The following is a 14502-nucleotide window of genomic DNA, read 5'->3' as shown; positions in this document are numbered from 1 at the left end:
GCAAATGTGAAAATTAGAAATGGCCACCAGCTGCAGCTTAATAGAAGAGAAGCTGGCTCCATCCTCACAGAGAGAAGACAAGCATAAGATGATGTCTGGAATGGCAGCTGAAAAAGGATCCAGATTCCGCTGAATGGCCCAGATAGAAAACCTCTTCCATTTACTACTACAGACCTTTTTAGTGGAAGTCTTCTAAGAGGCCAGAATGATGTCTCTAACAGGGGAGGCAAGCCTAGACTGGTTTAGAATTACAGAAAGTAGACAAACCACACAGTCAGATGCAGAGTATGATGGTTTGGGATAGAAACATAACAGGGGTGAGAAATCAGATCTGGAATGTTATCCAGCACCCAAGGGGGGTACTTCAGATGAGACCTGAGGAGGGGGAACCATATCTGCCGAGGCTACAAGGGGACAATGAGGATCAAGGAAGCCCTGAGGCATTGAGCTTTCTAAAACACTCTGGGAATGAGAGATATAGGAGGGTAAGCATAAAGGAGACCTGGAGGCCAATCGTGGACTAAAGCATTCCTGGGGGACTCCCAGGCTGGGAGGATCAGGGTGAAGTACTTGCTGCATTTGCGATTGAAAGGGGAAGCAAACAGACAGCAGCACGGTTGACCCCAGCGAAGTAAGATCTCTCTCTCATTACTGATGGGTTCAGGGACTACTCGTGAAGAATCAAGATAACTGCTGTGCTTGTCTGCTAGCACATTAGTCTCCCTAGGATGTGTTTTGCAAGGAGAAAGCGCCTTGAGGACATCACCCATTCCTACACACTGATGGCCTCACAACAAAGCAGATAAGAGCATATGAACCCTTGTTTGTTTATGTACCACACAACCACCATGTTTGTCTGTGTGCACTGCAATGGTACCCTGAAGAAGGCAGTCCTGAAAGGTTTGCAATGCGAGAAGAACTGCCCTCATCTCTAGTACATTTATGTGCAGTTTAGGCTCTGCAGGGGACCATGTAAGTTGGACCATCTTTCCTAGGCAATGCTCCACCCCCTCCCTAGCAGGGAAGCATCCGTGGTCACTGTGGCATGGGGAGGAGGAGGAGAAAAGAGTTTGCCCATGAGGAGATTGGGAGACTGAATCCACCAAAGAAGATGATGCCTGTACACTGGAGTAAGGTAGATGGAGGCTGTCATTGGGTGAGACAGAAAAGACCAATAAAGAAAAATTATTAGAAAGGGAAGGGAGGCAAGAGATACAAAAAACTACGAACTTAATAAGCAAAAAATACCAAAAACTAGATTTAAGGTTAGAAAGGCACACAAATAATGCTGAAAAGTCACTTATCCCACAAGAAGTGCTCGAGCTAGTATGAATCGCGTCTGTAGCGGTGAGCTGCAGATGTGATCTGAGAGTGTTAGAGGGCAGTAAGGGATTATGGGAATGGAAGGAGCTCGTGTCTAGTATCTGTCTGAGAGTTGCTGGCTCGGATCCGATGTTCGATCCTATGACCCAGAAGTGAGGAATAGTGACATGGATAACATCAGATCAGTGGTTAATTTACCCCACTAAACAATAGCAATAATACTTGTCCATAATCAAAATCAATATTTTTTCTTCACCATCTCACTGTTTAATGCTTTGTTTAAAATCTCTTCAGTGTTGAACAAGCAATTATAAGACTGCACATTACTTAATCTCTCTTCAAATTTTCAATATTACTCTCCGTTTTGTTTCATACTCTGTTCATTGAGCTCAGGCAGTGGCTGAAAACAGTGCATCAGCCCACATACACAGTCAACAAAGAGTAAGCAAATAAATAAATGCAATTTGTCCATATAAGCATACTACCATTCATTCATTTTATGACACCCTCTTAAATAAGAAGCAAAACCTATTTCAGCACTTGACAGAAGTGAGGTGAGAATTAACCTTGAAGGGATGCAAACCCATTGCAGGTCAAACACACACATATGGAAAATTTAGAGGATTCACCAATTCATATATGCATATCTTTGGGATGAGGAAGGAACTATTTCCAGAAAAACATACAAATATTCAGCTTATTCCCTTCATTTTTAAAGATGGATTATTGTGTCCCCACAGAAACTGCAGCACTGTACATGTTGGATGCAAATGCAAAACATTTTATTTGCAAGGCAAAGTACAACCAACTCTGCAAGCAAAGTACTCTGGTTCTTATAAAAAACATTTCAAGTATCAATTACAATAATGTAAACAGTGCTAAATATTAACCTCTGAACTGAAAGTCATGTGTTAAATATTCCTGATCAAACATTAAATGCTACAGAAATGGACTCGTTTATGAATGACAAAAAAAAAATTAATGAAAAGGACTAGGTGTGGCAAATGTCTGCATCTAATGGGCCTTCTGTGAAAAGCGCTAATTATGTCACAGCCACAACCAAGTAAGACAAAACAAATATATTCATTGCCATTTTTAAATAAAAAACAGTAATGTTACTATCATAGTACAATTAATACAAATAACTCTCTCAAACTCTTAGTTACAGAAAGGTCAGTTTACGTTTGTTACATAATGTGCACATAGTAGATGATGCCATGGTACATTTTCACTTCTGTGGAAGCAGTCTTTATAATACTCCAGAGGAGTGATATTTCTCAGAACACAAGAAGTTTATCTTATGTCAGATGATACAAAAAAAGCTGAAACAAGCGTGTGTACATGTCAAGTAACTTCAGAATAATAACTTAGTGGCAGGAAGTCATATATGACAGTTGTTGGGGGTTTAATTCACAGAGGCATTTTCTATACATGTGACAGCTATTTGTTAATCATGGTCCCTTCAAACAAAACCCCACAGTTAAGTCTGGTCATGGCATCTCGCAGACTGTACCAGGTGAAGGCTGTGAGGGCAGTATCACTCACATTTTCTACACAAAACTATAAAAAATAAATGGAGGAAATCTGCCCCCTCGACAGGCTAAACATGCAAGAAAATTTCACGACTGAAACAACTAAATGTAAGATGAAAATACAACAAATAAGATGATAAAGGTATTTGACATGGCAAAATGCTGTATAATACATAACATAGCTGTGCATGTCTTAAATATGTGATAGGGAGTTGTTGAAAGAGCAATTTTTAGCCTACTTTATATAGTGCAGAATGAGAGATACAGAAGCATTTAATATTACATTACAGTAATTACATTATTTTTAGGATATTTTTATCACTACACAAGCATAATAAAAATTTCAATGCACAGCTTTTGTTATGAAAGTCAATTTCTCAAACACAGCCCAGACTATATGAAACAACATATTTTAAATAACTGCTGTGGCTCCTACCCAGCAGCATGGAGTAGGGTGCTGAAATACTATAAATCAAACACATATTCATAAAGTAATTAAATACACATATGAAGAATATGTCATCTGGAAACTATATTAACCACTAGACAATGCAGTGTTTAAGCTCTGCTTCAAACAAAGCCATAGAATGACAATGCAGTCTTTTGATTCTACTTTTTTACCTAAAGACATAGTCCTGATAAGTTCAGCCTCTGCTTCATTCATACAAGAAAGTTTTGCAGTACTTCGTCAGATTTGCTTTACTCTTCAGATGCTTGCTCTTTCCCTGATGCAGGCGCATTGTTTTCATGTTCAGAAATAATTTCAGAATGAAGTTTTTCATCAGTTTGCTCAATATTTACACCTTGTTCACTCTGGTTACTTAGAGGCTGGGGGGCTGCTGCCTCCGAATCCACTTCTCCATGAAGTACAGCATGCTCTTCTGTTGTACCAGCTTCCTTATTTTCTGTTACTGCAAAAAGAAGCACACCAATTATTAAATAATTTAATCTGCCAAGTTATATTACTGGTGGTTTTAAGTATTAAATGCATATTCTTTACATGCCAGCAAAATGGAAATAGCAACTATATGACAACTCATTTATATTTGTTACTTTCATTAGGTGTCTTATTTCTGGAACTCATTCTGGCATCACTCATTATTCAAGAGTTTTAATCAGGTCTAGGATATTCCAAAGACTCCATGTTAAAGGTAAAGTGGAGCAGTTTCATCTGCTCACCATAACAGCAGATATTTTAATACACCTCTGCTATAACTAACAGTAGATGGGACTTAGTCATATGTAGATGTCTGCTCATCTGGCCAAACCTCCAGAGCATCCGACATACACAATGCAGCTTGTATCTTGTGTGTGCTGTAGATGTCAGAATGTTTGGTATAAAAGGGACAAAATCCTGCAGCATCATTACTTCTTTTTGTGTGGATAAGAATGAACATGTGCGCGCACGAAAGAGGGAGAGGTCAGTGACAAGTGAACCTATCATTCTGAGGCTGTAGACAGGTTCTAGTGTAGACATGCAAATAGCATATTCACCAGCCCACACTAGGGAGATGGGAAGGGGAGACAGAGAAGCAGCCCTCAATTTCTAGACAAGTGTAATGGTTGAAGAGAGGGAGTTTGTACTGCAGCTTTGATCCCTGTATTATAACATCTATTTTATGGCGAGTGAAGAATACTAAAGTTGTACAGTCTCTTACTACAGGCTGGGGGGTAGGGGAGCCAGCATGTCTTACAACACTGGAGTGGCAAATCCTGTTCTACTGCTGGAACAAGAACATAACTTAAAAATGCCTGAGGTGGTGTGATGAGAGTTCCATCTGGCTACTTCATAGATACTTTGAACTGAGGCATTCCTAAGGAATTCTGCTGTAATGGCAGCTGCCCTAGTAGAATACACCTAGGCTCATCTTCGCAAGGTTTTTTCATGGGGATTATAACAAAGATCAATACAGTGATAGCAAGTTATTTAGTGAGAGATTGTCTGGATGCTGGTTTACCTAGTTTCCCCATTTGTCTTAAGTATTTCTTTCGCTACAGACAATATCTTTAATTCTGTCCATAGACTGGGTAAATTATACGTGTTCTAACTCACTTGCACAAAGGTTCCTGGAATTTGTTAACTCCGGTGCCCTGGACCAGCTGGTTGACACATCCACAAGGGGCTCAAATATCCTGGACCTGCTGCTCACCAACATGGGGGACCGCTGCACCACCCCCAGTGTGTGGCCATCCCTGGTGAGATCTGACCACAAATCACTTTAGCTAGAAGTAACTAACACAAGACCCCATTTAGCAACAACTAGACTAAAAAATCTTCTACAAGGTCAATTACAACCTCTTACGGGATGGCATAATGGCATAAATAGCTCCATAGTCCCCCCCATGAAACAGACACCAATGCTGAGTTGTACACCACTGCTTTATGCAAGCACCTGTACAACTGTAGTGACTGTGCCATACCTGATAGAACCAAACCAAGATCTTCAAGGAAAAATAAACCTGCCTGGTGGGCAACTGCCATTAATAGGCTATACAACAGGAAAAAGAACTTGCTGTCTAAGAATAGGAAGGAATGGTCTCAAAATTGGAACCACTCTCTCCTCAACTTAAACAAGCAAATAAGACTCCTAAAGAAGTCCTCCAAAGCTAACTATGAGTCCAAATTAGCTTCCTAAGGATAACCACAAGGTGCTTTTTAGTTACATTCGTAACCTCAAAAGTAAGGCCCAGACATGCGCAAAGTACTTGGATAGAACCTGTGGATACGGCAAACCTGCTGACTGACAGGTTCATTGAAAACTTCACTCCCCTGTCCTTGCCACATATACCCCAAAGCATCCCTAACACCTGTCCCCCATCTAGTATCTCTGAGGAGTAGGTCTTGAATGCCCTCTCTAATGCCAAAAATACAGCCTCTATGGGACCAGACAACATCCTGGGCTGTGTTCTACATTGGTTAAAACAGGAATTGGCTTCACCAATGAGCACACTTTTCAATTACAGCCTAAGCACTGGCTTCATCCCAGCGGAATGGAAAACAGCTACCACAATCCCTTTGCACAAAGGGGCAGCATCTACGAACCCTGGGAACTACAGACCCATTAGCCTGACCAGCCTTATCTGCAAGGCCATGGAACGAATCATCATGGACCTTATTAACAAAGACATAGGAAATCACCAAATGCTCGACCCCACCCAGTTTGGCTTTTGTCAAGGGGAGATCAGGCCTGTTAAGCTTTCTGGACTTCTTTGAGATGGTCACCAAAGACCGTCACCAAATCTGTGCATATAGCCTACCTAGACTTAGCCAAGGCCTTTGACACAATCCCCCACTCAGGCATTAATCCATATAATGTCAGGTGGGTTGCAAAGTGGCTCACTGATATAACTCATACAGTCAAAATAGGGGACTCCACCTTCTCTAGCAGACCCATAACCAGTGGTGTTCCACAGGGATTGGTTCTGGGACCCCGACTGCTCAGAATCTATTCCTCCGAAGTACAGGCTAAAATTAAAGGACTGTGGCTGACAAAGTTTGCTGATGACTGCAAACTGGGAGCAATCATTGAAGTCCCCTAGCAATGTCAACATCCTGCAAGAAGGTCTTATGCAGACTAATGACTGGTGCAAAAGTCATGGTCTTAAACTTAATGCAAAAAAATGCATCATCATCATCCCCTTTGGCAAGGGTGATGTTCCTGTAAAGTACACCACATTAACAGCAATAGCCTAAGCAAACAGTCAGTGGTGAGAGATTTGGGCACACAGGTTGACATTAACCTTAACTTTGATCACCATGTCTCCACAGTGGTAAGAAAGGCATTTTATATTCCTTATCTTATAAGTACGGGCATTGCCTCCAGAAAAAAAAAAAGAGGTTATAACCCCCCAGCCCTCTTTCCTCATCAGGCCAATAACAGAGTACAATGCTCCCTTTGGTATGCTCTTTTCCAAACACCTGCAACAACTGGAGATACCACAAAGGTTCCTTACAAAGAAAATTCAGGTTCAAGATCTGTCATATGCGGCTAGACTGAAATCATTGACACTTTACTCTGTGTCATAGAGACTGCTCAGAGGCGACCTGTGCCTTGCATACAGAGCAATCTCTGACCCAGCTTTAATGGAAATGCTGCACATTCGCAAGTCAAATAGCACATAGGTCACTCACTCAAAGGATCTTAACCTGGTATGTGACATCAACAGAACTTGCTGGACTGACATTTGTCTCACAGAGGTTGCTCCAACTTTGGAACAAGCTTCCTATTCATGTTAAGCAAAAAGCCTCGTTGGGCCTATTTAACAATAATTTGGATGATTGGATGGGTGACCAGAAATTCACCTGTGCCCCTCTTGGACAGGGGAAATAAGTGCAGATTTTAATGTCTGCTTGAACCAGACCACCTTGGGAACATGGGTTGAGCTTGGCTAGGCTTGAAAGGGCCCTGGGGTCGTTAGCCTCCTAACCTCCTACTGTCCTATGATCCTATATACTTTTTTTTTTTTTTGTTAATATATACAGCAAATCTATCCAGCATTCTACTTTATCATTCAGAAGGCTGTTAGTAGGAGCCAATTTACACCACTGGTAGCATCATGCAAGAAAATGAGTAAAGGATCTGAAACAGCATTTTTGTACAGGCATTTAGAATTTTTCTCTACTGTTTAAAAATCTGTCAGAAGAATCTGATATTGTGAAAAGCATCTCTGTAGATGAAGTCACAGAAGTGCAACATTCTTTCATGGCATGTAGTTTGAGATGGCCATTGTCAGGCAAATGGAAATCAGTGTCCAGCTGTGACATACCAAAATTATCTACTGAGGACTTAGAAAAATTAAGCCACACCACCAATGCCAGGCTCTACATGTGCTCTGACAGGGAAGTAAGGCAATTAGATGGCACAGCTGGAAGAAAACAGGACTGCACCTCAACAATGCTGATGCTCCCAGGCTTTCAGTAGAATGATGGGGTCACAGAGACATCATGCACAGTATCCAAAATGGCCCTTTGTGCCCAACATCTAGGTTTTCAATTTTTCAAAGGTACTACAAGTGATGATTTTTTACAGATACTGGAAGAAGGCTCTCCTGAAGATGGAGGTGCAGACATCCAATGCTTCAAGGCCAGAAGCTTCAGGTGCTTCGTGAAGTCTCTGATGCATCTGGCTTTAAAAAGCAAAACTTTCTTTTTAAAGCATGAATAATGCTCAAGGGAAGATGAAGAATGATCTTTCTAAAGACAAAAATTACAATGAAGGTGCCAATCCTTTGGTGCAATCTGCTGTTCACAAGTTCATTTGCTGGTGTTCTTTTTTACGTAGTCAGCATGAGAAAGAACTCTCAAAATATTTAATCAAAAAGATTACATGCAGTAACTAGAAGTAAAATGCAATACAGCAAACAGGTAATAGCAAGCAAAGGCAAGAAAAAAATCCTCAAAAGGGGAAGTTGCATGGATAAGACTGGCAGACTACTAAGGGCTGAAAATATAAGAACTAAACATGCATCCTGCTGACATCCTTCCCATAAAGAAGTCTGGCTGGAGGAATATTTGTCTGTAGTTAATTCTCATCCATGATGAGTAACACTGCAGCAGTGATCCCTTTGATAAACAGCTTGTCTTCAGCAACTGGAATGGACTAGAATGAGTCCAGGAATTCATTATTTCAGGCATACCAAAGCAAGCAGTGAGGCAGTAACTTCTGTTAAAGGGTCTCATTCAAAGTTCTCCCTCATTATGACACTAGACATATCACCGTCAAGCTCAGACATAGATCTGGCACCCCTGTACACAATTCCACAGCATACTGCACAGTGAAACTGGGTGTAAACACAATATGTAAAGCAACTTACTTCAAAGCTACTCGATTTTTTTTTATCAAAGGCTCAAAATAATTCATCCTCAATGAAATTATGTACCAGCAATTAAAAGTCTGATTTATTCCATTTGCTGGTGTCCCTTTTGGGCTCCTACCTTATCAAGATTAAAAAAAAAACGCAGGCATGGCAACTAACAGCTTTTCAGCCAAGGAGAGAGGAAGTATGCACTTTTTTTTAATATCAGGCTGCCTCTAACGGTATCTTTTTAGGGTTTCAGGGAACTTTAATTTTAATGAAAAGGCATTAAAAGTGGGGTGGTGAAAGAATTTTCTAACTCTTATAAATGATACCTGCAAATGGGTTTGTGCATCTCAGTGAAGCTATGCTTTATTTAAGGCCACCCAAGACAGGCAAAATCATGGCACACAAGTCAGCATAAATATGGTCCAGTTTGGAAATAGCAACTGACTCCATTGTTTTGCCAAGAAAAAAAACAAAATATGGGCACTAGCTACCACAGAGGATGAGACCCTCAGGCCTGAATGTGCCCAGCATACTACTGGGGAAGGGCTCAAGACAAGTATGACTAGCCTCCGATTATGAGACGGATGGATTATGACATGGCATCCATCTGATGAGGTGCTTGCAGACAAAAGTCTGATGTTGCAAAAACTGTACATGACTGGAGCTTGGGATATTATGAACTATGAATCAAGACAAACTTGATACAGTTAAGGATGAAATGACAAAAATAAACATTGATATGTTGTGAGTTAATGAAACAAAATAGAAAGAAAGGTATTTTTACATCAGATAATCATCAGACCTACTCTGGGCAAGAAATATGCCAATGGGATGCAGTAATCATTCTAATCAATAATATGGTGTCAAGTCAGTGCTTGGTTATAAACCAGAGAATGACAGAGTGATCTTAGAATCCAAGGCGAGCCATTCAAAGCTACAGTGATACAAATTTACGTCCCAATTACAGATGCTGAACAAGGAGGCCGACCAGTTTTACGGACTTCTGCAGCATCTTCCAGGCTCTAGGAAAATTCAACAGCCCTCTGGGTCATATAACTCAACATCTTCCTGCCCTACTTCCTTCTACATAGCTTGTTCAGACTCTACTTTTCATTATGATTCCTTCAACAAGACAACTCAGGCACCCATTCAATACATAAAGCATGTATATATTGTGTTTTGTCAATCAATCTGCATTTGTCATGTATCTATTGTCTTTGTACCCTCAAGCCAACCCGGACATCCAGATTGTATAGAATATATGTATATATTGCATTCTCTTTTACTTTGTATATGTCATGTACCTACTGTTTTTACCCCCAGGCTGAGACTAAAATAGGTCCAATGGGATCAGTGCTCTACCCCAGTTAAATTCAAAACAAAACAAATCTACAGGATAAAACACTAAAAAAAGATATTACATTTGTCACGGGTGAAACGGCTTTGTAAATGGATATTCTCAGATGGTCTGATTTTAAGAAGACCATGTGAGTCATGGTGCCGGACAGGACTGTAAATGCTCTTCAGTCAAATCCAGAAATAATCTAGGACAAACAGTTACAACTTTTAAAAATTTGCACATGAAAAGTTGACTGAATAAGAGAATGTGAATTAATATACATTTTTTGAAGTAAAATATGGAAGTCTATAACTTTAATGGCAGTTCTCATTATTTATTCTCTCCACAAATTGCTAGTCTTAGTAGGGATTCGGAGGGAAACGGCAAGATTTTGAGCTAAATCATAGTGGACTGTTGACAGGCACTTTGTGTTTACATATATATATATATATATATATATATATATATATATATATATATATATATATAGATATACAGAGAGAGAGTGAGTGTGCGCTGCAGAGGGTTACAGTCTAAGCTTCTGACAGCAGAAAATGGAAATAAATTCCTGATCTAGTGTGTGATAGACTAACAAAGGTTAGGCAGGAATTTATATAATACATTATGCTGGCATGGTTGCAAACAGTTGGGTACTTGGATTCATGTCTAGTGGAAAAGAGCTTTTAGTCACCTTTAGTTGGTTAAAACTCATGAGTTAGTGACTTCTCTACCTTGTTTACAGATTTCCCTTTTCATTTCGCTCTTGGATTTTGTATGATTTTTTTTTTCCGTTCTTGAGAATAACTTTACTAATTAATTTTAGTTGATTTTAACTAATAAAATAATTATTTTGGAAAGTTGGAATCATGAAATTACCATGAGTACTGCTTTTTCTTTACAGAAATGAAGTATTTTAATTTCTTGCTTATAAGTGTGTTGTGGATAGCTATAATTTTCTCTTTAATTGCTGTGTGTTTACGTATTTAAATAAATAAATATAGTCTAAAAATACAAAAAAGAAACAGTTGTTGCTTTGCTAACTTGGGTTTCAACTGCTGATATGTTAACTTTACCCTAGATTGGCTCTACGTAGAATGTTTTATGAGTGTTAGTTCTAGCACTTGACTCCACGTCAATCTCTGATAGTATTTGTTACTGCTCATATATTCCATTCAGTGGCTGTCATTAAGTATCCAGTCTATGTGCACCTTTAAAAAACACATATAATGCATTTTATTAGAACAAGAGTTAAAATACAAGGAAAACAAAATATCACCCACAACTAGCCAAATGGAAAACAGCATTATTGGCAAAATGGACCCCCATAGCTATGGCCTTACTGGTAAAATAGATCCAGCTCTACTTAAATTAAATAAAATAAAAAATGCATAATTAAACTACAAAACTAAAAGATCCTAACGTAACCATTGTCACATTACTAAAATGTTTTAAAAATGAAGTGTTAGGAAAAAAAGATGGACAAACTACCACAGCAAAAAATAAACAAACAAGAATGAAAAGCCCATCCATAAAAAATTCTATTCTTAAAAAAAAAAAAAAAAAAAAAAAAAAAACATTATTCGGGGGAAATGTCTGCAACTCACATTGCTTAATGAACTCAGTGGAAAACAATACTCAACTTAAAAGCACAGAGGAAGCATTAATCATTTAACATAAGCAAAATGAACCCCCCCCCCTGGGATTAAGGCAAGATCCAAGGTGGCACTACTGATAACTATGGTTAATTTGACCAGTGAAACAGCCCATTTTTCAGTAGGGACCAGAATGCACTCATTTAGTGAGGCATTCTGGAGATGAACAAACTGCAAATCAAAACATCAGGATAAGCAACTACACAGCAGAAAAGACATGTTATAAAATATATGGAAGGTGAGTAACTGCAAAGTACAATGATGTGAACAATGCATAACAGTAAATGACCAATGTTATTCTTTGTTACAGTCAGCTTTTGGTAATGTCCAGTCTTGGACACTGAAATCCTTAAAATCATCAGCACTGAATTTGCTCTACTTCCTAGCTAAATTGCCTGCAATGACAGATTTTGACCATGAGGGGGAAGTCAATTACATTCACTATAAAACTGAAGCTGAAGAATCTTACGATACTTTGGTATTCAGACTATGTAATGGCTAATCTAAGTGATGACCTGGTAAATTCAAAAGAACCTTCCATCTTGATGACCCCACTTCTTATGCAGAATCCATCACAGTCAAATTCTATGCACATGCAACTAGAAACCTGCACAGGTGTGCAACAGTCTTTATCAGAAATAAATATAATGCCAAATTCAAACATAAATCCTTAAGGTGGAATCCAAACATAAAGATGCTCTATAATAAAAGAAAAAAGCGTACTGCACACAAAAATAAATCAAGCTATCAAGGTGTCAAAAAAGATCTTGCTAAACTAAACAAGGAACTCAAGACCCTAATTTAATTAACCAAAGCCAGATCCAACCATCACTAGCCCCTTTATGGGGTGTCATATTATCAGCAACAATCATCTAGATCCAATGTTCACACCAACGTGTGGCCAGCCCTTCTGTAGTTGTTCTTTCATATCACACACTCACAGATACACACCCACACCTCTGGATAATTTAGTCTGCCAAGTCCAGTTACTGCTCATCTTTGGAATGTCTGAGGAAACTGGAGCATCTGGAGAAAATGTACATAATATAAAAGGTACCCCCAGACAATAACCAAACTAGAGAACCTATTGCTGTGAGGTGACAAGGCTACAGATAAAAATAATTACCCAATCAAATGATACAAGGCCTTCTTTAATTATGTTACAAATGTCAGAAACAAAGGCCAGCACTGTGCAGAACCAATGATAAATATCACATACTCAGACCCAGGGGATACAGCCAATGAAACAGTGGACAAATTTAGTTCAAACTTCACCCCACCCTCCAATATTCACAGATCATATACCATAGATATAGCCCCCCCACACTCAAATCTCCCAAGAACTAGTTCGCAAGGTGTTCATAAGGCCAAGAACACTCTCTATGGAGCCAGATAACACAGACTGATTACTGGTCACCCTGAAACATGACTTGTCTGAGCCCTTATAGATCCTACTCAATATCAGCCTCAACATGTTTTGTGCCAGAAGACTGGAGGACAGCAACAGTCATTCTCTTGCTGAAACATAGGTCTTTGACAGACTCAGGTAATTATACACATAAAGGATAATTATGCAATGAATGAGGATACAGGTAACCTACAGACTCTTCTCCCAACCCAGTTTGGATTGTCACGGGCGGGTCCTGCCTATTTAACCTGGCTGGCTTCTTCAAAAAAGTTACTGAAGCAATTGATGAAGGCAAAACAGTACATACTGCACATCTAGACCTCACAAGGGAATTCACACTATCTCAGGTTCACGTATCCTAGATAAACCCTCTCAATATCGATCCCTGTGTAACTCACTGGGTAGCAAACTGGCTCAAACATATACTCCAGAAGCTTAGGATGGGCAGCTACATCTTCAAAAGACCTGCCACTAACATAGTACATAGGGACCAGTTATTGGGCCATTTCTCTTGGCATTTACTTTCTGGAGGTCAAGGCTAATGTTAAAGGTTTGTGGTTGCAAACTCGGTGGCATCATAAATTCCCGAGATGCCACCAAATTCCTCCAAGAGGCCTTGTCCCATACTAACAGCTGGTGTCAAAACCATAGACAAAAACTAAATACCAGGACGTGTATAATCATACCTTTTGGCCATCATTCCCATTTTAACTATGGCACTGACTATCTTCTTCTTCTTTCGGCTTTTCCCGGTTAGGGGTCGCCACAGCGGATCATCTGTCCGCTCATGATTGGCAGTGGAGTTTTACTGTGTCGAGTTGCCAGCCCAGCGCCCAACCTTCCACAGAAGGCACACACACGCACACACTCACAACTAGGGACAATTTAGAGTGTCCAATCCACCTACTGCACATCTTTGGGATGTGGGAGGAAACCCACGCGACCACAAGGAGGACATGCAGACTCCGCACAGAAGGCACCCCAGCTGAGAAACGAACCGGAGAACCTCTTGCTGTGAGGTGGCAACGCTAACCGCTGCACCACCGTGGCCGCCCTAACTATGGCGCTGACTATATAACCCTGAAAACTGATCCTGTAGTTAGGGATCCGGGAACATATGTCAACAATGAACTGTCCTTTGATCACCATGTATCCACTGTTCTAAGAAAGTATGTTTTCACTGCACAGCTTATATATAAAAGGTACTGCATCCAGATCCCAGAATGTATTTGTTCCACTGTATTTGTCATATTTTAAGCAGATTTATAATGCCCCTTTTAGTAAGCACTTGTCACAACTGGAGCGGCAACAAAACAACAATCAAGGGCCTAAATCATAAAAATTAAGCACACCATCTCAAAGCCTTGTTCCTCTTATCATTATTATAAAGGCTATTGAGAGGAGACCTCTGCTTTATGTAAAGAGCGTCAAAAGACCCTATTC

General features: G+C 39.8%; 1 protein-coding gene across 2 annotated transcripts in view; it reads right to left on the bottom strand.

The window, feature by feature from the left end:
- Window positions 1-2083: 2083 nt before the first annotated feature.
- Window positions 2084-14502, bottom strand: part of ANKMY2 (ankyrin repeat and MYND domain containing 2) — an 821123-nt gene continuing 808704 nt past the window's right edge. For both annotated transcript variants that reach the window (XM_044064747.1, XM_044064750.1), the window contains one exon: window positions 2084-3766. In XM_044064747.1, coding sequence (XP_043920682.1) covers window positions 3555-3766 — 212 coding nt within the window. In that variant the 3' untranslated portion in view covers window positions 2084-3554. The remainder of the gene's footprint in view (window positions 3767-14502) is intronic.

This window comes from Protopterus annectens, chromosome 3.part0, assembly GCF_019279795.1.
Source record: "Protopterus annectens isolate FY-2018-M chromosome 3.part0, PAN1.0, whole genome shotgun sequence".
Taxonomy (NCBI): domain Eukaryota; kingdom Metazoa; phylum Chordata; order Ceratodontiformes; family Protopteridae; genus Protopterus; species Protopterus annectens.
The sequence above is the reverse complement of the archived record's forward strand: the minus strand, read 5'-3'. Positions and strand labels throughout refer to the sequence as shown.